At 43.7% G+C, this 24,741-nt stretch overlaps 1 protein-coding gene across 6 annotated transcripts in view; it reads right to left on the reverse strand.

Annotated features, from left to right (window-relative positions):
- Marchf8 (membrane associated ring-CH-type finger 8) overlaps nucleotides 1-24,741 on the reverse strand; it is a 77,542-nt gene that overhangs the window by 4,642 nt on the left and 48,159 nt on the right. For 3 of the 6 annotated variants that reach the window (XR_012911594.1, XM_075983049.1, XM_075983048.1), the window contains exons 3-6: nucleotides 18,444-18,494; nucleotides 3,552-3,637; nucleotides 2,493-3,338; nucleotides 1,051-1,231 (exon numbers count right to left, since the gene is read on the reverse strand). Coding sequence is in view for 4 of the 6 variants with exons in the window: in XM_075983049.1 (XP_075839164.1) it covers nucleotides 1,051-1,231; nucleotides 2,493-3,338; nucleotides 3,552-3,637; nucleotides 18,444-18,494 (1,164 nt within the window). In the remaining 2 variants the exon portion in view is untranslated. Of the gene's footprint in view, nucleotides 1-1,050; nucleotides 1,232-2,492; nucleotides 3,339-3,551; nucleotides 3,638-18,443; nucleotides 18,495-22,189; nucleotides 22,259-24,741 lie in introns of those variants that run through there. The other 3 variants (XR_012911595.1, XM_075983052.1, XM_075983051.1) reach the window with 2 other exon arrangements.

Here is a 24,741-nt window from a genome sequence, read left to right on the forward strand (position 1 = left end):
CCTGCTAATGATGGCCAGACTATCAGGCTAAGCTGAGAACAGAGCTTCACTGATGATCTATACTCCCCAAGTGTTACCAGATCACGTGACAGATTCACAAAGAGTAGGTCCCAGGAGACTTTGGCCAGGCAAAACCTTTTCTTGAGCAGTTTGCACCTGCCTTCTCTAATACCCAACTGCTTTCTATTGGGATTTTAGAAGTCACAAGATCCCCGGGTTTCCCAACCGAAACACAGTCAGCATCTTGGTGTCCTCTGCGCCTGGATTCTCTCTTTCCTAAAAGGCCCACAGCTCAGCCCTTTCACACTCCTGAAGTGCCCGCATTCATGGCGGCCTCAGAGGATACTTTTCTCCATTGGCAATCTGACCCCTCTAAAGCCCTTTTACTTTGCCTGAAAAACTTTCACAGCTAGAATGACTCCAAAAGTCAAACTATTTACAACACCCTCCTCCCGTGAAGATCACTTCTTTCTCTGTGTGCTCCACTGCCAAGTAATTTAGCACTTAGTTGGCTCCATAACATGTGAGTTCACTAGTGATGCTTTTGACACTGTAAAACTCCTTTCTCCTTCCAAATGTGATCTTTTGGGCTGGGCATAGAAAGAGATATATGAAACGGACAAGGATGAACAAAAAGCCAGTGCCAAGGAGACAGAAGTGACTTAGGGCACCTCCTCATCCATAAACCCTTTCATCCAGCAAATACGTAACAAAAATATACAAAACACGTGGATTGTGCTAAACTGGGTTGAGTGTTGGGGAGTGTGTGTCCTAACTAGAGACACAAAACACACAGTTAACACATAAGAAGGTAAGCATGGAGCAAGTTGTCACAAGACAGCTGGTGGTCAAGGGAGAGAAGAGGGACAGCCGAACAGTCTCCGTGCGAAAGAAGAGAAGCCTTATGAACGAAGGTCGGACCTCAGATATCACTCCCAGAAACAACCATCTACAACACGAACTCCAGCCCCCGATTTTTAAAGCAGTGACCACGGGTGGCCCAGGGCAGTCTGAAAGGATGACTCTCCCAGAGTGCCCCTTCTTACGTACTTTCCTCAAAGGTTTCAGCTTGGTCTCCATGATGAACTCGTACTTGCAGAGCTCACAGCAGCGTGTGTCAGAACTCTTGATCCACTGCTGCAGGCAAGCCTGATGCACGAAGTGAAGGCTTCCTGTGCAGTGGCAGGGGGTGATCAGAGGGCTTTCGTCATCGCCTTCACAGTGGCAGATCCTGTGGCGGAAGACAGACTCATCAGTGGAAGAAGGGCCACAGCAGGGAAGATGGTGCGCTACCAGAAGGCCAATTCCTCCGCAAATGAAAGTTCAGAAATAAACACCATAAAAGTGACTATCAGCACAGAGACACACAAGCACAAATGAGAAAAAATACGACTAGCTGAATGTCAGCTTACCATATCAGCAACGTCAGGATGGCATTTGGCAACAGAAAAGGAAGAACAACGGTACAAGAAATGACAAAATAGGCATTTTTAGGGAAAACTTCAAACTTGAAAGATAAAATTAGGCAACAATAAAGACACCTTCCAGAACATAAGATATTAGAGGAAAAACAAAACCCAAATCAGCATCCTCAACTTCAAAATAGTACGGTGGCTTCAAAGGCCACTCTAAGAAGCCTCTCTATGAAGTCACATGTACAAGAGCTACACCTCCCACCCTCTCTTGGAAATCGAGCAGAGATCACAGTACTTTCTCTCCACTTAAAATTCCAAATGATTCTGCAGCTTCATTTCTCTTGGGGACTAATCATGGCATTAAAGGGAGAATTATTAAAGCAGTCCAGTCATTATTTCCAAGGAAACATCTTGGATTCAATTACTAACCTCCATGAATTTAGGCTTTTGAGAACAGCGATCTTTTTAACAGCTGGATAACAGGTAGGAACAGCTGTTGTGAAGAGGGCCTGCCCCAGGCCTGGCTAGATTGTTGTGTTATTCATTTCAGAAATGGGTTTTTAGATCCAACCACAAGCAATGTAACAGCACATTAAGAAGGGGAGACTAGGGGAGGCACAGGAGTGGGAACATATGAGCTCAAACTGGGCCCAGCAAAGGTGCTGTGCAAGAATAATACAGGTGGGAAGTAGAGTTAGGACCTGGGCAAGGGCAGGACACACAAGAGGAAGGAGAGGAGGGAGGGAACAAGAAAGGGAGGAAGGGAGGTATGTAGACAGACTACTAGAGACAAGACACTCATAGAGGCAGGCTAGGAAGCTGGGGTGCTACTTCCCTTCTTCCCACATATTCAGGCAAAGCCTACTTATCTTGCTGAGAGGAGTCGGTTTAATATGTGTAGTTTCTGCAGCTTATGAAATTAGCTTCCAAATGGTATCACTGTTTGGAAAACACAATTGCTCTACAGCTGGCAATAGATGTCTACTTCTCACTTTGCAGAAAGCTCACATAGTAAATCAAGGTAAAGCTATGAAGGTGTTAGCAGAGACAGCTGAAGGTGGCCCCTGGTAAACCAACCTGCAGGCATCCCCTGAGGTGGACACGGGAGAGATGGGGGTGCATTTTTCAGAAAGCGGAGAAGGACAATCCAGGTCACTGTCCTTCTCTACTGAGCAGAGGGGTGCACGCAGGACCCTGCTCTTCAGTTTGGCAGATGATGTATCCTCAAAGACGTCGTCATCTCCCATTTCATCAGAACAGAAGTCCGTGCTCCCTGCCAGCCAGCTGGAGGACTTGGCAGTATGCAGATGGCTGGCATGGCTCTCCAGCTCATGGAACCTATGCAGGCTGCTGGCACTTGAGCCACGGGACAGTGAGAACAGGTACCGAAGCAGGCGCTGGCTTTTCAACCTGGCCTCACCATCGGCTTTCTCCTCCAAAAGTGGGACGCGTATGTTCCCTTTGCCAACTTCCCTCTTCGAGGCAGCTGAACGGTTGGTAGAAAGGGATAAGGCCCGCGAGTGTTTGGAATGGTCATGGGGAGGGCAGTGCTCTGCTCCTTTTTCTTTATGATGGAGCTTCTTCTTTTTGAGGGATGGACCTTGAGGAAGCACCAGTTTCCCTTCAGAACAAGTTCTTTCCATGTAGTCAAAGCTTTCCAAAGCATCCTGGGTCTTCTCACCCACATCACTTAGGGACTTGGAGAATCTGAGTGCTCTTCTGGCCTTAGTAATCTTAGCAGGCCTCAAGGCTTGGTCCCAGTCTGAACTGAAGGGATTTCCCTTTGATGCCTGGAATGTGTCTTTACAGATAACTGTCACAGTGAGCCCTGGCGTCAGAGAACTCTGGCATGGAGGAGCTTTCAAGACAACAGCGGACTGCATGGGACTGTAGTGACAACACTCAGAACACAGTGCACTGGAACTGCACGCAGAACAGTGGGATAAAGCACAGAAAGGAAAAACAAGTTTAAAGAGAGCAGACATCAGAGTGGGGAATGAGACTGGCTCATAACTTGGTGAGCAAACAGCACATAACACCGGGCTGTTTAGACCAAAGGTGGAAGGATGGAGCAAATGGAAAGCTGGGAATTCCAGGCCGACACAGGCCACGGGAGCACGTGGAGCAGAGTGTTACCTGCAGATGTCCTGGTTGGATGGTGTGACAGAGGTGCGAGAGAAAGAAGACACTGGAGCCGTCGTGGGTGGAGGACTACTCCCAGCCTGCAATGACACACCTTAGTCAGTGTTACGAAGAAGTCAAGAGACCCAGACACAAAGTCTCCTTGTGATGTCAGCGGGTGGAAAATCAAATGATGTCTGCTGTCCCACTTCTCTGAGGGGAGTTTGTATGAGTTCTTTGTTGTGCTTTGTTGAGACAGGGTCTCATTTTATAGCTTTGGCTGGCCTGAAACTCACTATATAGGCCAGGCTGCCCTGAACTCAGAGATCAGCCTGCCTCTGTCTCCTGAGGGCTGGGATTAAAGATGTGTACCAGAGGCCTGTCTGGAACATGCATCAAATCCATACAAGTCTAGGCAAGAAAACTCTAACCATACTTTTTCCTCACCTGTAAAGAAAAATATAGCTAAGAGATATTTTAAGACCATAAACCACACTTCCATGCTCTGAAGATTCAGCAGTTTTCCCCCTTCAGCAAATACATAAACTTCCTAGTAAGTCCGGAAACCAAGTCCTATAAGGAACCCCAGCAACATGAAGGAAAGCAGGCCTGGTGTCTTCCCGCCAGCACTTGTCTTCACCTGGTTCCTGAGACAACGCTCCCCAAGGCTGGCAAGTCGTTTCCTCCCTGAGCACCTTACACAGAAGCAGAGTGCTGAGCCTCAAAGCCTTACTGACCTGTCACAACCCTGGGCCAAGGACCTTGGCTGAAGAGGAGATGTGGCAGATGGGGCTTCCCAAGAAATCTAATCTTAGAGTTGAGGATTAAGAGACATACACAAGAAATTCAAACTTGAAAAAACTGTAATGAGCTCACAGGACACAGCAGAGCCATGAATAGCAGTGAACAAGCCAGAAGGAAGGAAAAGACTAGACAGAGACGATTTATTACAATGAGAAATGGATGGAGAGAAACAGGAGCCAGAAGAAGGGCCAAGCTAAAAATGTAAAGCCACTGAGGTTCCGTAGGCATCAGAGAAACCCATTCTCTAGCCTTCAGGACCCTGGCACCTCTCACACACCTTTCTTTTTCTGACAATGAGGACACATGCTTAGTGTGAAACCTGCAAGGTCTTACTGCTGTACAAATCTCAGAGGCTCTCCGCAGCCCCAGATGGCACAGGCCAGTTAGTCCACGTGGTCCCCTGAGCTGATCCAAAGCTGGCGTCGAAGAGACGGGCGAAGCTGCCGGGCACTGTCTCACAGCACTTGTCGCATTTACAGCGTCTCTACACGGTCTTCCCACAGTGGGTCCTCCTGCTCCAGGCTCCCAAATGCTGGGACTACAGGTGTGTGCCACCACGCCTGGCGTACAGCAGGAGAAGGCACTCTACACTGACGATGACTGATTATGGTGTGCAGGCCATGACTGTTTATTATTGGACCCAGTTTATGAGCTGTAATTCTGTGGAACCAGCAGCACTGAGGGCTTGCACCAGCCCAACATGAACACATGAGGTAATGAGGTTTCCAGTTGCATCACGATCTTTGGGATCACTGCCATCACTATTCAGTCCACTGCTGCTCACAACATCACTGTATGGCACACGCCTATGAGCACATCCATGCCTTCTTAGAATAGGGAGACTGAGTGACAATCTGCTCAGTGAAACCCAACAAGCTGCGGGAGAAGAATCATGCTCCTTAAGTAAATTTCCATCTCTGTTCACCTTACTGGAGCACACCCTGTGGTTGCAGGCAGCTCCTCCCTGGCCCACAAATGACTGAGAACTAGCCTCACTTTCTGAGTGCACACTGAGAGGATACACTCATCTTGGTACTCCACCAATGAGGCATCAGCCATCCCAACAGCACTACTACCTCCCAGAAACTGTCTTCTGTCCTCTACTGCCAAAGTTCAAGCATACCAGTCTGGAAAGAAGTCTTGTAGAACAAAATTAAACATCTCTAATCTAACTCAATCTTAAGAAATTTGACCCAGAAGCTCCATGTTAATATGGTATATGTAGATACTGAAGTCACCGGTCTCATTCTTTAGCCTATCGGAGTCATCAAGTAATCTACACTGCCCAACTGAACACATACACAGACACTGGGTATTGTTCTAGTTAGTCTCTTTGTCAGTCTGACAGAATCTAGAGTCACCTGGGAAGAGGAAACTTCAACTGGGGAAATGCTTTTATTAGGTTGGCCTGTAGGCAAACCTGTGGGGACATTTTCTTAGTTAATGAGTGATATAGAAGGCCCCAGACTATTGTGGGCAGTACTACCCCTAGGCAAGTATAAAAGAGTAGGCTGAGCCAGCCATGGGGAGCAAGCCAGTCAGCAAGGTTCTTCCATGGGTCTACTTGAGCTCTTGCTCCAGGTTCCTGCTCTGCTTGAGTTCTTGGTTGCTGTAAGATGAGTAACTCTTCTCCCAAGCTGCATGGTTATGGTCTTTCTCACAGCAATAGCAAGCAAACTAGACAGGAATTGGTACAAGGATCACAGGGTATTGCTGTGACAGATCTGACCATGTTGCTTTGAGGAGCACTGCGAAAATGCTTGGAACTCTAGGAGAGCAGAGCTGTTAAGATGAAGGCCTGGATTGTATATTGGAGAGGAAAGGGCCATTCACAGGATAGCTGGAGTTAAGAATCTGTGTTTTCTGGTCAGCCATTACTGAAGAATCAGCTGTGATCCACAAGAGACCAGAATCACTGAAGTGAAACTTTTGCTTTACTAGGAGCTGAAGAACCACTAAGGACTAAAAGAAACCAGATCATTGAGGTGAAAACTTCTGGGAAGCATTCCCTCATGATGACCACAGAGATGTGTGGTCCAGAGATGGTCAAAGTTGTATCTCAAACGAGTAGCTGAACTTAATAATGTATTAGACTCTTCCAGATGGTACAGGTTTTGATGGCATGAGGGCTGCAAGGTTTAAGGGGCTATGGACAGTAGCTGGCTTGGCACTGTGTACATCCAGACAGGGCACTGATGAAAGTACAGCCTCAGTTGCAGAGGAGACACCAGGGTTGAAGGGGTCATGAAGAAAAGTTAAAGTTTAGCACCATGTAACAGGGCTGAGGTCCTGAAGAGAGGCCAGGAGGCCTCTGCTGAAGATGGAGTCCATGGAGATGCCGGGACTGTGGGATGACGAACAAGAATAACGGCAGGGTGGGGGCAGCTAGCAGAGCCTATGTGACAAGCTGCATGTGCTGCTGATGGCAGAGCCAGTGAAACAGAGCAGCCCAAAGTCCTCTGGAGCCCGAAAGATCGAGCTCCACTGGGCTATTTATGCATCTGTACTTGGGTTTTGCTTCAGTGGGTATTTTAAAAAGACTGGATATTTTAAAGAGACTGAACTTTTAATGTGTTTGAATTTTTAAAGACCCAGACTTTTAAAATTATATACTATGTTTTATATTGTGATGGCAACATGGTATCTTGAGAATAAAAAAGAAAGGAAAGGTTATGGCTTAATAGTAATAAATTAGTAAATCAATTTAACAAGGGGTCAATTGTGCTGGTTAGTTTTTTTTGTCATCTTGACACAGAGTCATCTAAAAAAAAAAGAAAGACAATTGAGAAAATGCCTTTATCAGATTGGCCTGTAAGCAAGTCTGTGTGGGCATTTTCTTGATTAATGACTGATATAGGAGGGCCCAGATCACTATGAGAAGAGTCATACCTAGACAGGTAGCCATAGGCTGTATAAGAAAGCAAGCCAAGCAATCCTTGAGAGAACAAACCAATAAAAATGTTTCTCTATGATTCTGCTTGAGCTCCTGTGTCCAGGTTTCTGCCCTGCTAGAAGAGGCCAGACTTCCCTCTTATGATAGCATAAGGGACAGTATGCTATCAGATGAGGTAAATATTTTATTCCCCTAAGCTGCTTTTGGTCATGGTCTTTCTCACAGCAACATTAATAAATTAAGACAAGCGTATTCTTTAAATACACTAGTAGACAGAGTTCTTAAGAATCTAAAGTTTAATTTACTTGGAGATATGATAATAACAAGCCCAGGGCAGCCTCTGACACTTCCCAAGATTTTTCCTGAAATAAAGTGAGAAATGGGTCTCAGGACACTAAGTTCTCCACCTCATGTTGCATGGGCCTATGCACCATCCTTCTTTTTTTCCAGCATCTTCAATCCATGGCAGTCACCAAAGGCCCCATCCACCCCTTAGAAGCTCCTCCTATGATGAGTTAAGCACACAAGGTCTGTGGTACCAAAGCTTTATAGTCAATCACACAGGGAGGCAGACTGAGACCTATTTTAAAATGCCTGCACTCCTGTAATTTCTGGTATTCTCTGCTTTCTAGTCCCCCGACCACTTTGAGACTGAAAACTCATGAGCCAGCTCTGTTTAGCTGCCACAGCAAAGGCCAAAAATATATCATGAAGGCACAGCACACAAGAGAGAAACAATTCTTCACTTACCCCACCCCCTTGAAAACGTGGTGAAGGCCCATGTGTATTCACACCCTCACTGCTGTGCAGTAACCTCGTCTGTGCTGTGGGTCAAACTCAACTGGGGGTACTGATATATAGACAAAAGCTCCACCCCACAAGGAATGGAAGACAAAGGGAATTACCTAGTCAGTTCCTCTGTTAGCTTAGAAAGACAGGAACCAAATTCACTTTGCTGGATTGTGAAAAATTGGACTGTGGAGGAGATGAGGTCTAATCTGGAAAATTGTATCCAACCAGGACCAGTGTCCTGGGAAGAGGTGAGTTTCATTTGGAAAGCTGAAGTCAAGAGAAACACCTGCCATTCTCCTCTCAATTCCAAATAATGCACGTCAAAGGGGTCTAATGGGGGTGACCATATCTATACATACACAGAGAAAGGGCATGAGGCAGAGCTAGGAGGCAGGAGGACAGAGCCTGATAACAGAGCCTCAGTTATGCAGGAAGCAACAGGCTGCTGTTCACACACTGTGAGGCCTATGAACTTCCTATAGAATCCCCATCTCAGGAGCATCACAAAGAACTCACAAAACAGTCTGAGCAGTGTGAGTTCTAATTGGTGTTAATAATAAAAACATGGAGTCAGATATTAGGGGGTGATGAAGTAGAGATCAGCGGGCCACTTCCCGCCCCCCCCCCCCCCCCAGCCACCGGCTAGCTTTACCCAAATTAATTACACGGAAACTGTACTTCTTTCAACACTGCCTGGCCCATTAGCTCTAGCCTCTTACTGGCTAACTCTCACGTCTTGATTCCATCTCGAAGAGGAGAGCTATGGTGACTGCCTGAATCTGCTTCTTCCTCCCAGCATTCTGTTCTGTCTACTCCACCCACCTATGTTCTAACCTATCAGGCCAGCAGTTTCTTTATTAATTAACCATTGAAAGCAACAGATAGATAGAAGACACTCCCACATCAGGGTGAAAGATGAAAGATCGGAGAAACAGAGCAGTCAGTCACTAGTTCTCACCTCTATCAAATCCTCAGACTGAATGGGCGATCCAGTCTCTAGGAATCCCCAGACTGGAAGCCTTCTCTACAAAACCTCGGACAGAATCCTGAGCTCCTGTCTCCTCCCACCTTATATTCCTCTCTCTGCCCAGCCATATGCCTCCTGTCTCCATCTCCCTTGTGCTGGGATTAAAGGTGTGAGCTACCACTGCTTGGCTCTGTTTCTCTTTTAGACTAGATCAATCTCATGTAACGCAGAGATGGCCTTGAACTCATAGAGATCTGGCTGCCTCTGTCTCCCAAGTGCTGGGATTAAAAGTGTGTGCCACCACTGTCTGACCTCTATGGCTAACTAGTATGGCTAGCTCTAACCTCTGACCTCTGGGCAAACTTTATTTGTCACAAACAAACAAAATAATCACCACAGGTCTGTGTCTGGCAGCAGACACCAAGAACAGCAAGACAGTGGCTGTAGTCCAAGACAGGAATGGCATGAAGGTAAAGATGAAGCCCAGTTTTTATTTAGGAAAGAAGATGAGTCCTCTACTAACAGGCCTGCCCTGATTCCATCAACCATCTCTTAAAAAATATTACAAGGTATTCTCAGCAGGTAATACCCAAACCCCAACAAACCTCCAAATGACAAACACAAAAGTGTCTGCTCTTATTAGATCACAAACTTTTAAGAAAATATGCCAAGCTACTTAGTTATTATACACAAATGACTTCGATAAATACTTACGTCCCCCAGTAAAAATAAGAAAACCAGCAAGGTGTGGGCATGTGCTTGGAAACTGAAAACCAATTTATTTACACATCAATTACCAAATGCTTTTCAGTACTCGAGCATTCCTCTAAGGCCATACATACAGCCCAAGATGATCTCGCTTGTCCAAAGGCAGCTATGGGAGCACATCTCATGCTTTAGAAAGCCTGTTTATCAAAGGCAGCTATGGGAGCACATCTCGTGTTTTAGAAAGCCTGTTTATCAAAGTACCTTTTAATTTGTGTTTCCTTCTCAGGAAGTTGCTAAAGGTTACTGTCCTCCCACTCCAAGCTAAAAGGTAGTGATTTGTTGCTAAGCACCAGTTCAGCAGGCCTGACTTCATAAGGCAGACCCGGCCCCACTGGGTATCTGGAGTCACTGAGATTATGTCTCAAAAAACTCAGTTTAGTAAAATTACTCTGTGAAAGCCAATGCTTCACTGTCAGAGGCTCCTTTCTATAAATAAATACCCAGTTGTACCCATCCTAAACAGTGAGCTACAATTAAAGAAGAGGCCACTCTGTGGCTGCTCTGATACATACATCACGGCTCTTGCTGGAAGGCTGTGCCAAGAACCAGCCTTCGCAAGAGCAATTAACTAGTCTGGCCATTAAAAAGTGAATAGATACAATATAGAATTCATGGGGGAGAATGTGTAATAAAGAACTACTGAATACAAAAGTATTTCTATTATAAATGACTCAATGCTGCCTGGCAAGTCGCATTAACACTGAGTTCTCTTCTTTCCTGGCCTGTTGGTACCCAGTCATGTGGACAGCAGTATGTCTCCAGTACAATGAGAGCCATAGGGCACAGCACTAAAAGAAGAAAACCTGCAGTAGAAATGCTTGCTTAAGACTTGCCTTCCTGAAGTCTCCACAGCTAGACTCTCCACAAAATAACAATATTTATAACAAACACCAAAGGTCACACTTTCTGAGCAAAGATGCTTCATAGCTCCAGAAACTAAAGCTCTGACCATATAAAGGTTTAAAATCATCAGTGATGGGTTTGATCAAAGGGCTTTGTCTGTGTATGTATAGATCACTCAAAAGGACCTTTCACTAATGTAGCTTTCTTTAAACAGTTGTGTTTTTACTACCAAGAATAATTCTTACAGAGTTTTGGGGTGGTGGCAGAAGAGGTTTTTGACTCCAGAGTCCTCAGTGTGCTCTGGGATGACTTCACTGAACAGACCACCAGAGTTCAATCATTTAAACAGCAGGCCAAGGACCCCAGGAAACAGCTCAGCCAACAGTCAAGTACAAGGAACTGACTTCTATTCCTAGAGCCTAGAGCACTGGTAGGAGGAACTTGGCGTTATGGTGCTCTCTTCTAATCCCACCTCTGGAGAGGTGGAGACTGATGATTCCTGAGGCTGACTGGCCCACTTGGCAAGTCTTAGGCTAGTAAGAAACCCTGTCTCAAAAACCAATATAGACAGCTCCTGAGATGTTAACACCCAAGGCTGTCCTCTGCTCCGCCACGTATATGCACATTCATGTGCACTTGCACACATGTGAGTGTGCACACACACTAACAATTATTACCAAGTTGGTGTAGAAGTTCCTTATGTTTGTGTGTTGCTTTCATTGGTTAATTAATAAAGAAACTGCCTTGGCCTAGTTAATAGGGTGAAATGTAGGTAGGCAGAAAAAACAGAACTGAATGCTGGGAAGAAGAAGGGCAGAGTGGGAGAAGCCATGGATCCTCTGCCTCAGATGAATGCCGGTAAGCCACAGCCACGTGGTAATACATAGACTAATAGAAATGGGCTAAATCAAGAGGTAAGAGTTAGCCAATAAGAAGTTAAAGCTAAAATGGCCAAGAAGTGTTTTAATTAATACAGCTTCTGTGTGGTTATTTTGGGTGTAAACTAGCTGGGCTGCAGGGACAAACAGCCTCTCCATAAAACACTTGGCGCCCAACGTGGGGCTCCAAGTTCATCAAGAGTCCATATCTCAAAATAAGCTAGGGCAGAGAGCAAAAGAAGACTCCATGTCAACCTCTGATCATCATATAAGTGCAAGCACACACAGACACACACGGTATAAACAGATGTTTCTAGAACAATGCCAACTGTCTATCATCTGTTTAAAGGCAATAACTAGAAAATATTAAAGGAAATCAAACAAATATGTGGTAATACTTTGTGTTTTAACAAATAAAGCTTGCCTGAAGATCAGAGTACAGAGCTAAACCACTATAGGCCAGGTAGCTGTAGCACACAACTTTAATCTCAGAACTCAGGAGACAGAGGCAGATAGATCTGTTTGTTCAAGGCCACCCTGGGTTACATGAGATTGACCCAGTCTAAAGGAGGAACAGAATTCACACAAAGGTGATCCTAGCACTTGGGATCCCATGCCTTTAATCCCAACACTAGGGAGATGTAGACAGGAGTGATATGTCTGGGCAGAGAGAGAAATATAAGGCTGGAGGAGAATCTCAGCCTCTTCCCTTTCTAAGAGTCCTCTCCATAGGTAAGTATCATATGGAAATCTTTCTCAACCAAAGGCAATGTCCAGGACAGTCAAGTACTGGAAAAAAAAATCTTTTTTTTTTTTTTTGAAAAAATCTAAACTCATACAATTGTCATGAAGAGACAGGAGCTCAGTGCAGTGTGAGGTTTGGTAGAGACAGCTGCAGACTGAGAATCACTCTGCATTCTGAGGATAGGATCACCCCTTCTGTCTGAGCATTGGTAGAGACAAAAGGTCTTTGCAGTGGCTGTTCACACTGCTTCTCTGATCCTTCAGCTTTCACTAATTTAAGAACAATTAGAATTCGTGCTACACAAATCAAGGTTCAAATTCATTTAGATATGCTTGTCAACTAACACATTACAATAATTAAAGAGATGAAATATGTCCAGTCTAACTTCTGCCCAAGAATGTTTGATTGACCAAAGGTATATAATGCTCAAGGTATACAAATATAATTTTGCAGATCTCTGAAAATAGTCTTTAGTGAAGTGCTGGCCTTCTGCCACTTTTAGGATAAGAGAATTCTAAGGAGGCATCTATGCCAAGGTTCCTACTCCCTTCTCACTTAACCAAGTTCTAGAAATTGTGTCACCTGGAATAGGGGTTTCCAGGGCCCCTTCGGGCAAAATAACATTTGCGCTTGGGTGCTGCCCTTTGCACATTATATACACAAATTGAAATCACACCAGGAAGTATGAAATCATGTCAAGATCTATCAGCAGAGGCCTGATGTGGGAGTGTCATATATCAATCTGTTGATTTCATTGGCTAAGCAATAAAGAAACTGCTAGGCCCATTGGATAGGCCCACCCTTAGGTGGGTGGAGTAAACAGAACAGAACGCTGGGAGGAAGAGGAAGTGAGGTCAGACTCGACAGCTCTCCTCTCCAGAGCAGACACAGGAGAGACGCCATGCTACCTGCTCCAGGGAAGACGCACGCTATGAAGCTCCGACCCAGGATGGACTTAGGCTAGAATCTTCCCGGTAAGACCGGTGCTATACAGACGATAAGAAATGGGCTAGTCCAGGTGCGAGAGTTAGCCTAGAAGAGGCTAGATAGGAATGGGCCAAAGCAGTGTTTAAATGAATACAGTGTCTGTGTAATTATTTCGGGGCATAAGCTAGCCGGGCAGGCGGCTGGGGTTTTGGGGACATAGCCCCGCCACCGCTCCTTATTACTACAGAGGCCTCTTTGATTTGCTGACTTAGGCTAGTTTCTGGGATCTAAGGCAATTTCAGCTGAGCAGAGTGTGCTCAAGCCTTCTTAGGAAACCACAATCTTTCTCTGTAGGATGTTAGGTCGAGGGATAGTCGTAGCCAATACAGGCTCATAGTTTCCAAGCATCTGGAATGGGTGTCATGAGAGTTACTGCTGCCTGTCACCTGCCACCTGAAAGCTGAGATTCCCCAGTGTGTGTCTGACAACTATCTTTCTATCACAGTTGAACAGACTTGGTTGACTCTTTTCCCTTTTGCTTTAAGTATCCCCTCTTTATCCATGTCTTCCCTGAGCACCTCTTCTATCTTGAGTTTCCTATCATTTCTATCTCTGTCTCTTCCCTTTCTAAGAGTTCTCTCCATAGGTAAGTAGCATATGGAAATCTTTCTCAACCAAAGGCAATGTCCAGACAGTCAAGTACTGGTCAAAATCTGAACTCATGCAATTGTCACAAAGGCTATACTGTGCTTAATTGTCTTAACAAGCAAGGACAAATCTTACAGTGGAGCAAGACAACCTGTAGGTGGTAAGGTCATGATGGCATAGGACTGATAGCCACTTTATCGAAGTCTGTGTTTAGTACATTGTTTCCAGTTTCCAAGGCTCTCTGGCTTCTAAGTATCCGCCCCTAACAAGAAGAGGCTCTCTACCACAGTCTCCCAAATGCCTACCTCAGTAAGAGCTCTGTCTTATAACGGGAAGCATTAAGACAACTAGGGAGTGACAATGACTTCCTCTGTATGATAAACTGAGAAACATACTGTGTAATAGATACATTTTCATTCGAGGTGGCAACTAATCAATGTGATTCCTAACTAAATGTGTTTTCCGACATTATAAGCTGATATAAAATTCTGAGTTCCTCAATCATCTGACAGCAACAAAGGAAGCATAGGAGTGAAGAGAGGCACAGACGGTGTATCTGATGGCATGGCTCCAAGCTGTGCTGACCTATCAGATTAAGGAATCCTTGCCAAGGTGAGAAGAGCCAGGACTACAAGGGTCCCGCAATCCAGTACCCAACAGTACAGAAGCATTTGTTAACAAGATTTTTTTCTAATTGGTGTATATTCGTTGTAAATTTCACATGGACATTTAAATATAAGTGTATAATGAATTTTGAGCATATTCTCTCCCATATTCTCCTGCCCTTTCCGTTCTCACTTCTGTCCACTCCTCATCCCCTCTGTATGCCTAAGGATCACATCTGTCCTTCATGTCATATATACACGCAATATTTTATGAATCTATATAAAGTTTAGAATCCACAAATGAAAGAAAACATGACATTTTTCTTCCTGACACAGTTTTAATGTGCTTGATATGACTATCTCCAGACACACCCATTTTCTAGTAAATAACACAACTTTGTTCTTTATGATTGGAAAGATTTCATTATGTATATATGCCAGTTTTGTTTATCCATTCCTCCAAAGAAAGATACCTAAGGTTGGTCCCACAATTTAATTATCATGAATAAGGCTGCAATAAACCTTGACACGCAAGCATCTATGTGATCTGTTAACTTAAGCACCTCCAGGAAGCATCCAGGAGCGTAGCTGGGTCATATGGTAGATTTATTGATAGTAATATGCATACTGACTTCCATAACGACTGGACTAGTTTACATTCCTACCAGCACTGTACAAGATTCTACCTTGTCTACATACCCAAAGCATGTACTATTGTTTTTGCTTTTTTTAAAACAAATATTTTAATTATATGTATATGTGTTTTTGTACATGAGTACAGTTCTATGGAGGCAGAAGAGGGCACTGGATCCCCTGGGGATGGGAGTTACAGGTGAGCTGTTCAATGTGAGTACTGGGAACAGAACTCCAGCCCAAAGGAAGAGCTTTTGTTACTTTGTATAGTCTGACTTGAAGATAGATATGGTGGTGCTTCTTTCCAACATTGCTCTTTTTGCTCAGGGTCTTTTGTACTTCCATTTGAATTTTAGAATTTTCTTTCTGTTTCTGTGAAGAATTTTATTGGAATTTTTATGAGGATTGCATTGAGTCTATAGATTGCTCATAGTATTATGTGTTTTCATAATATTAAATAAGTTTATTTCTTGTTGGCAAAAGCGTTTTGTCTGTATGCTTCCTGTTTGGATTAAATAGATATGCTTGAGCCTTGTTACAGTGATTTAAAATCGGGGTCTGAAACCACAATTCCTTTTGCACCTACCTAACAATACTGATGGGTGTGCCTTGACCAGTTACCGTCTATTTCCCTTCGCTCTCCAGTATTCTCATTTGTTCTGTAGGATCAGTTCTAACTGTAGAGAGCTGGGAGAGGTTCCTTCAGTACTTTAGTCTGCTTCTGTAGATTCTGTGTGTTAACTGTAGGTTCAGTCTTCTCACTGTAGGTTCAGTGTTTCCTAATTGTCCTGAGGAGTGAGAGGTTCCTTCTTTCTTACCTGGAGCTTTAGAGGCCCTCAGTCATACAAACATTTTCTCCTGGATTTGGAGGATTCTCTGCTATGATTTTTTTCTAAATACAATATTTATGCCTTTAGCTTGAAGGTTTCTCCTCCTATCTCAATGACTTGTAATTTCAATCTTTTAATAGTGTCTAATATATGTTGTATTTTATACTTTATTTTATCGTCAATGTCTGAATGTTCTAATTCATCCCTCTTAACATACATTCCCGATAATTCATTTCCACTCAGTCCATTCCATCAGTGAGTTTTTCACTTGTAAAATTTTCTAAAATTTCAATTTAAATTTTCGGTATACATAATTTTATTAAATTCTTTTTTTATATCCTGAATTGACCTTATTTTTTCCAGCTCTCAGTTAATTTAGGAGTTTGTCCTCTTTCATTTTAATGCATAGTTTTACAATTATTCTGAATTCTTTGTCTAGAATTTCATGTAATTCACTTGTATTAGAATCCATTACTGAGGAATTTCTGTGTATCAGAGGGGACATTCTGCTTCATTTTTCCTGTTTCATGTATTTTTGCAGTGGGGCTTGTGTATCAGGGATTGTTTCCATGGCTAGGTTTTTTTTTATCAGTTATATTCTTTGAATTAAAGATATTTGCAAGGCTCAGGTGGAACTAGTATATTTACAGTAGTTCACTAGCCAAATTCCCAGGTTACACCCTCTGGGAACCAAGTGTCATCTCCTACATAACCTCAGAGTGTAGACTCAAAACTACTTGGTGGGTCCACTAGGAAAATACGGTATCACTGAGGTTTAAAAACCGCATCACTTCTAACTTCAGTAACTACTGGGAAAAAGAACAAATCAGCAAGGTGCACGGTAAGTTATTAATTATTAGGTGGGCACAGTGGTCAATGCCTTCAATCTTGGGAGGCAGAGGTAGGCAGATCTCTGTGAGTTCAAGGCCAACCTGGTCTACATAGTAAATTCCAGGACAGCCAGAGTTACATAGTAAGACTTTGTCTCAAAACAAAAAGAAAAAGGAAGGAAGGAAGGAAGGAAGGAAGGAAGGAAGGAAGGAAGGAAGGAAGGAAGGAAGGAAGGAAGGAGAGAGAGGGTGGGAAGGAGGAAGGGTATTAATTATTAGGTCAACTGAGAAAAGCATTGACGAGGGAAAGGTTGGCTGGGATGGGGAAGCTGAATATAGTTAGGGTCCGCAGAATTTAAAGATATGAAAAGTTACAGGTAAGTGCAGAACCAGGAAGATGGTGCTGTGAGTAAGGTAATTGCTGCACAGGCACAAGAGCCCAGGTTTACTCCCCAGGACCCATGTAAACTGCCAAAGCAGTGCATGTCTGCTCCTATGGAGAGAGGGGAGGTGGAGATGGGAGAACCATGGAAGCTCATGGTGAACAGGGCGGAAGGTGAGGACTGACCTTAATGAATACACTGACAGCACCTATAAATGAAAACGAGGCACGCACTAGGGGCAGCACTGTGCTACCTATGACCTCACTTTGGAAGAGAAGGCAAAAGAAATGCTAGCTCAAGGGCCAGTATGGACTTATAACAGTGAGATCCTCTCAAACCCAAACAAAGAAAGCAAGGAGCACACACAGCTTCATTTTAGAGGACCTAAGAGGTTCCAAGGCAGCAGGACAGGTTTTTGCTATGTTGTTCAAGTCTTCCTGTCAGGACTGTACTTTGTGTAGCTGCATGACAAAGACATGGGGAAAGGCTCAAACCCACACAGTAATCTGCATGATCATGTCTGGCCAAGGGGTCAGACTGATCTGGGGTAAGAATACTACCAGGAGAAAGACCGTGTGGGAAGCTGCTGTCTCCTGGGCCAGATCTAGTCTCTAGAAAGCTATCTACAGGAAGACACTGTGGGAGGGACAGACGCAGCACGGGACCACATGACAAGCAGGATGAGGACAACACAGTAAGAACGGTGGACCGGAAAGGAAGAGCGGGCCTGGAAACACCATGAGTAACTCAGCTCCGGCCTATTTACTTCCAGATATCTTGTCACCCGAGTCATAGAAATCCATTTCCAGCCAAACGCATTCCTACCTGGAGAAACAGACTCTGGTGTCTGAGAGTTCTCTGCCTGAAAAGAATGATTTGAGGAGGTGGGGATGGAGTTTCTCTAGAAGTCACCTCCCCTGGCACACACTCAAAGTTGCCTCACTGGAAAATGACACCTGCCACAAGCTTTCCATGGTCCCAGAGAGAACTACAGAAATGCATCTAGAAAAGAGGGCTGGAAGGGGCTGAGGTGGCACAGCGCCTGCCGCCTAAGCACGAGAAAGGGAGCCTGGATTCCAGTTGGTCTTGCTGAATTAATGAGCACCAGACAGATCCGATCTCAAAAAGGTAAGATAGATAGAGAACAATAAATGAATACACCTGATGCTGACCTCTGGCTTCCAGAGGTCACAAATGCACGAGCATGCATATGGGAACAGGTATACCCATGTACTAGCATGCATACAAGAACATGTTACATGTAACCTCCCCATTTTCAAAAAAATGAGTTTTAATACATGTAAATTCTAAGAACATGAAAGTCCCAGAGTACAAAATAATGTATTTTGGTGGCACTTCACCTTAGAAATGTTGCTTGGATGACTCATGGAATGTCCCAAAGTCTTCTCATTCTGCAAGAAAGCCAAAACAGGTAACAATTATTAAGCTGTGACTAAAGACATACAAAGAACAAACAATCAATTACGACACTTCTAGTAACAAGTTATTCCTGTAAGCACACACCACTATACTAGATGTATACTCCTAGGCATTAAAATTGGAAATTTGGGCAAAAGTAAATAAAACAATGGTCCTTTCCCGAAAGGAACTTATCAAGGAAAGAGCAGGATATTGGAACTATAAAAATAAAGCCACAATAACTGTCTTAAGATACTTTCTAGTCATAGTTCAGAGTCACGGATGGGTACCTCTTTGACCAGAACTGCTTAACTAAGTGCACCTCGTACCCTCTTCCCATTTAAACAGAAACCTCACTGTATGTGCCTAAAGACAGATGGGGGAGGGGGGGCACTAGATGGACCTCTTTGTTAGCTGACAAGAAATCACACCTACATTACACATTAAGAGGCTGATATCTGACCAGAAGAATATCGTTGATTGTGAGGAGATTAGAGTATTGCAGGTCCAGAGCCAAACTACCTTGGACATCTAAAGCCTTTTTAAAAATAGTTATTCATTGCCCACTGCTGTGTATGACCTAAAACTCCCGTCGCTGTGGATCACAGACCCTCCGGCTGTTCCCTCACATGCCAAGTTCGTGCTCCTGGCAAGCTCTATCCTATCTAGCAGGCACCTAGGTGATACAGGTCACATATTAACCTAAGCCCTTCCTTTCCCTAGGAGACCTTGAAGAGGGTGCACCCTGCTTTGTCTGCTGAATTGTAGTTCTCTCGCTTCAGAACCTGGCCATACTTGTGTTGCCTGTGTCTGCAGTGACTGTGACACCGCTCCCCAGAGACAGCCTGAACCTGACTGTACGTGCTGCCTGTGTCTGCAGTAACTGTGACACAGCTCCCCACAGAGACAGCCTGAACCTGACTGTACGTGCTGCCTGTGTCTGCAGTGACTGTGACACCGCTCCCCACAGAGAGATCACAACTTTTCCTTATTCTCTGGCTTTCCTTCCTTTCTGACCCTAAAGTCTAACAGTGACTACCAGGCATGTAATTTTGGACTGTATAAACAGATTCATAGTTTTGCCTACCCAGAACTAAATATGTCATCAGATAGACTGTGAGGCCTCTTGCAAAGGTTTCTCTGCTTTGATGTCACTTGTCTGCCTCATGCTTCCACCAGTGTATTATGATCAAGGCCATAATTTATTATTTTCTTTGTTCTGTTACTATAAAAACCTCATGAAACTGTTACCATATTGGAACATTGTATTTAGGATGACATATACTTGTGTCCTGGGTCACAGCACTCCAGTTTGGCTTTAGAATATTCAGTCTCACTCTGTCCAAGAGCTTTACTTGTTACATCATTAGTTACGGTGCCCTAAATACGGAACCCCAAAGCCAAGTCACCCTACTGGGAAAAGTAACCCAGATCAGAGCCAGGTACTGGTATTGGTCCTTCTAACTGATAGCCTGGCACTGCTTTATGGGTAGAGGTTGGTGAGTTAATCTGATGCTCTCACCAAACCTTGGTTTGGTTTGGTCTAGTGGTTTATTCTCAGATGGTTGTTTAGGATTCTAGTTGCTGGCTACCTTTCATGGTTTGCTTTCAGAGCACTTGGTTTAAGGTATCCATTTTGTTTGTTTACTCTGAAAACACTTTGGTTTCAAAATGTTTGTTATGTTTTGCTTAGAGAAAGGATCTTTCTATGTAGCCTTGGCTGGCCTGGAACTTTCTCTGTAGATCAAGCTAACCTTGAACTTACAGAGATCCTCCCGAGTGCTGGGATTAAGGTGACTAAAAGCACGACTACTATTCAGTGTGCTATGTGCTCACATCCTGTTGTCTCCCCAGCCACTCCTCCATATTGAATGCAAGGACGAAGGAAATGTTAGAAAAAAGTTCTTTGATACTCCAGCTGGTTTTATTTGATAACTGTGTTAATTCAACTTGCAACTATTAGGGGGGCTCTAATTAAAGAAATGGGGAACATTCAATAGCTACATTTTTGACTGCTAAATGAAAATACCTAGGCAACAGATATATGGATTATGACTGGGAATCTTGCTTTAGTTGAAATTTAAAAACATTTAAGGAAAGAAAAATATATAACTAATAGCTTACAAATTCAGAAAGGGGAAAATGCATGTTTTCCCTCATATGTGGATTCTAGCCAAAAATGTATGTATGTATGTATATGTGTATATATATATATGTACACACATACCCAAAATCATAAACAGGATTGTGACAATGCCTTATAAAATGATATTCAACATATATACTAAGGTAAACTTACTCAAAGTAAGACAAAATGCATCATTAATCATAAGGCAGTGCGACCTAAATTAATAGTCATGTAGCTGTCTGCTCTGCTTTGCTTGTTAATTCCTTTTAGAACTTTAAGTAGTAGCAAAGTGACAAGCATTAGGAAAATAGATGAGCTGACTGGACATAAGACATAGCAGCTAACACCTGTTCAGGATCCATTCCCCTAGACTCTGCAGTTCAGCTTTCTCTGTTACTTTTCTTTCTTTATTACATGTATTTAAAATTTTTTCTTAGATGTATGTGTGTGTCTGTGTGAGTGTATGCTATGTGTATGCACGTACCCTCAGAGGCCAGAAGAGTATGTTGTGCCCCTCGGAGCTCAAGGCAGCTGTGAGCAACTTGACATGAAGGTCAGGAACTGAACCTGGGTCCTTTAAAAGACAGGGATTTGAACACTCCTCCACCCTCCTCAGCTGTCTTTTTTATAAGGCGGGCTTTATAGATGGCTGAGGGGAGTATTAAAGGAGATGACATTGGTGGTAACTCTGAGCTCAAAAATAGAGTGTATCTTTAAAAAACCAAAAGTAAAGTCTCATTGTATAGAGAAGGCTGGCCTTAAACCTCAGAGATCAACCTGCTCTCAGCCCTGAGAGTAAAGACATGCACCACCACACTCAGCTAAACATATTGTGTCTTACTGGAAGATACTGTTTCCCTTAATATTGCTAAGTACCAGATACATAAAATTTAAAACTTCTGAAATCATAAATAAATAAACACATAGTTCCCTGTGACACAGACTGACAAATGTTTTTCAAATTATAATATACAACATGCTAAAATTAGAATAATAATTATGGCAGCAATGTATTGAAGAATACAATCTTTTCCTGCATTTTCTACTAAGGGTCTTTGTATTCATAACTGATTTTTATTATTAATTATGTAAACAAATGAATAAACATGTTTGTTTCTTAGAAATTATATATGTGGGCTGGAGAAATGAGTCAGCAGTTAAAAGCACTAGTTACTTTTCCAGAGAACAAGGGTTTGATTCCCAGCACCCACAGAACAGCTCACGACTGTCTGCAGCTCCAGTTTCAGTGGGCTCTAATAGTCTCTCTTTTGACCTCTGTGGGAACCAGGCTCACACACGGTGCACGTACATACACGCAGGCAAACACTCATACACATAAAATAAATTACTGAAGTTATACTACTTTCTACAAAAGCTATTGGAAATCTTAGTTAAGAATGCACTCATTTAGAGACACACTTATTGGCTAGCAACTACAAGCCAGGTATTCTTCTAAGACCTTAAGAATGGGGATGGCAAATAAAACAAAGACCCCACGTTCATAGAGCTTAATAAAAAGGAGTAGGAAAGTTGAGCATGATGGCCCATGCCTATACTCACAGTATTTGGGAAGCTGAATCAGGAGGATCATTGGTTTAAGCCTAGCTTAGTCTATACAGCAACACCCTGTCTCAAAAAAGAAGTGTTATCAGATTTGGTCCTGATTATTTTTATGTAATTCTGTGTCCTACAGCTCAGGAGCATCTTACAGTCTCAACAAACAAAGACATCACCCATACAAAAGCTAAAGGACAAAGCAAAAGGCAACATCAAAACAGCACCATCAAATGAAATTACATGTCTAGTCTGCAAATGCATATGTGCACACACATACACACATACATACACACACACACAATAGCTCACATGCATACATGGTAAATAACATTGGCAAACAGAACAAAGACCCTTTGTTCCATCTTCTGTCTATTTTTCCAGATGCTCCCATAGAAACAATGGAGATAGTCTGCAGACAATGCCTCCTCTAGAAAAGAGTGTGTAGCTTCATTGATTCAAATAATAAGCTATTTTTCTCAGAATTCAAAGTCAAAGTACAAAATTCAAAATTAAATGGTCAACATTAGTAAAAAGATATTTGACATCAAAGGATGACAAAAAATTGAGACATGACATTTAAAAGTTTATTGTCTTAGGAATATGCTCGACAAATGCAAGGGATATAGTCTATCAGAGCACATTCTATTAGAAACAAGGTACATCCCTGGCAATATGAACTGCAAGACTAATGTTTGGTGCTTCCAGGGAAGGATCCTTGAGCAACTCTGAGGTTCCAGAGCTGGTTATAGCATCCCTCAGTCAGTGAGAAACCTGGGAAGCGCTGACGGGACCCTTCTCCTACCTGAAGCTTCATCTTCTAACAGGAATGCATGGGCGTGTCCTCAGTGCCGCTCCCTCAGGCAGCATGGTACCCTGTGCAGGGACAGGCTGTGCCTGAACTGCAGCTGCCCTGCAGCTCTACAGCAGCCAGCAGAACCACACTGTTCTGTGCTGGATTCAGTGCTACCCTCCTGCGATCAAACCGGACTAACTACTTCCTCCAGCTGACTTCCAAGGAATGAGTAGTTAATGAATAATTCATGACAAGTCCATTCCCGAAACCAATTTCACTTCTGCTCTATGGTCCTCCTACAGCAATATACAAGGTAAGGTAAAGATTCTAAGCTATACTTGTGGCTTACAAATAATAGAAGTTCAATTTCCAGTTGATGGCAGAAAATGGTACTGGATCTATTTGTTCTCATAACCTATCATCCACATTTACTTGAGAGACTCCAAAAAAGGACAGGAAGGGTAAATAATTAGCCACAGATATCTGGAATAACATTTTTTTTTTTATCAGCCAGTCCTACTGGGGCTGCTGTGTGAGAAACAGCAGAGTATTTGGAAAGCACACCAGCTGGGGGAGGGGCGTTCTGAACGGTGGTGCTAGGAAGTAAAGCTGCTTCGGAGGGGACTTTCCTTCTCTGGGCTATAAATAAGCCTTTATCTCACTAGTATTCTTCAAGGAAGCAGACGAACATTCATAGCCCTAACTTGTTAATGCTTGCATATTTCCAAATGAGCGATGCCTGAAGCAGTCATTTCTTTGCTACTCAAAACACAATTGCAAGGGAAACTTGAACGAAAGACTGGACGAATCCCTCCCTCCCTCTGGCCACATCCAGGAAGGGCAGTCACCTGTCTTCTTCTCCACTGGTTTCCTACTCCCTGCCCTGGTGCCTGACTGCACTCACCACAGGAGTCATGTCTGAGCTCTGTTAGTTCATGGGGGAGGGGTGAGCATTTTGTTCTAGCTGCTTCCAACTGACTTGTTGGCCCTGCAAGCTGGTCCTCCATGCACTCCCTTGGCCCTGTTTTTCTCCTCTCAACTCATTTTGTTACTTCTGAGTCTATGCTTTCTAAAGTGTAAGTGGTTTTACTACCCGTTTTTAAGATTTATTTTTAGGGGCCAGACAATCAGGTGCACACCTTTAATCCCAGCACTTGGGAGGCAGAAGGTAGATGAATCTCTGTGAGTTAGAGGACAGGTTGATCTACATAGTGAATTCCAGGACAGTCAGGGCTATCCAGAGACTCTGTCTCAAAAAACATCATCCAGGGAGATGTCCCCAGCTAGTACCTTGGGCAACTGAGGAGAAGGAACCTGAAATGACCCTATCCTATAGCCATACTGATGAATATCTTGCATATCACCATAGAACCTGCATCTGGCGATGGATGAAGCTAGAGACAGAGACCCACACTGGAGCACAGGACTGAGCTCCCAAGGTCCAAATGAGGAGCAGAAGGAGGGAGAACATGAGCAAGAAAGTCAGGACCGCAAGGGGTGTACCCACCCACTGTGAGAGTGGGGCTGATCTACTGGGAGCTCACCAAGGCCAGCTGGACTGGGACTGAATAAGCATGGGATAAAACCAGACTCTCTGAACATGGCAGACAATGAGGGCTAATGAGAAGCCAAGGACAATGGCACTGGGTTTCGATCCTACTGCATGAACTGGCTTTGTGGGAGCCTAGCCTGTTTGGATGCTCACCTTCCTGGACCTGGATGGAGGGGAGAGGACCTTGGACTTCCCACAGGGCAGGGAATC

This window comes from Microtus pennsylvanicus, chromosome 8 (genome assembly GCF_037038515.1).
Source record: "Microtus pennsylvanicus isolate mMicPen1 chromosome 8, mMicPen1.hap1, whole genome shotgun sequence".
Classification (NCBI taxonomy): Eukaryota; Metazoa; Chordata; class Mammalia; order Rodentia; family Cricetidae; genus Microtus; species Microtus pennsylvanicus.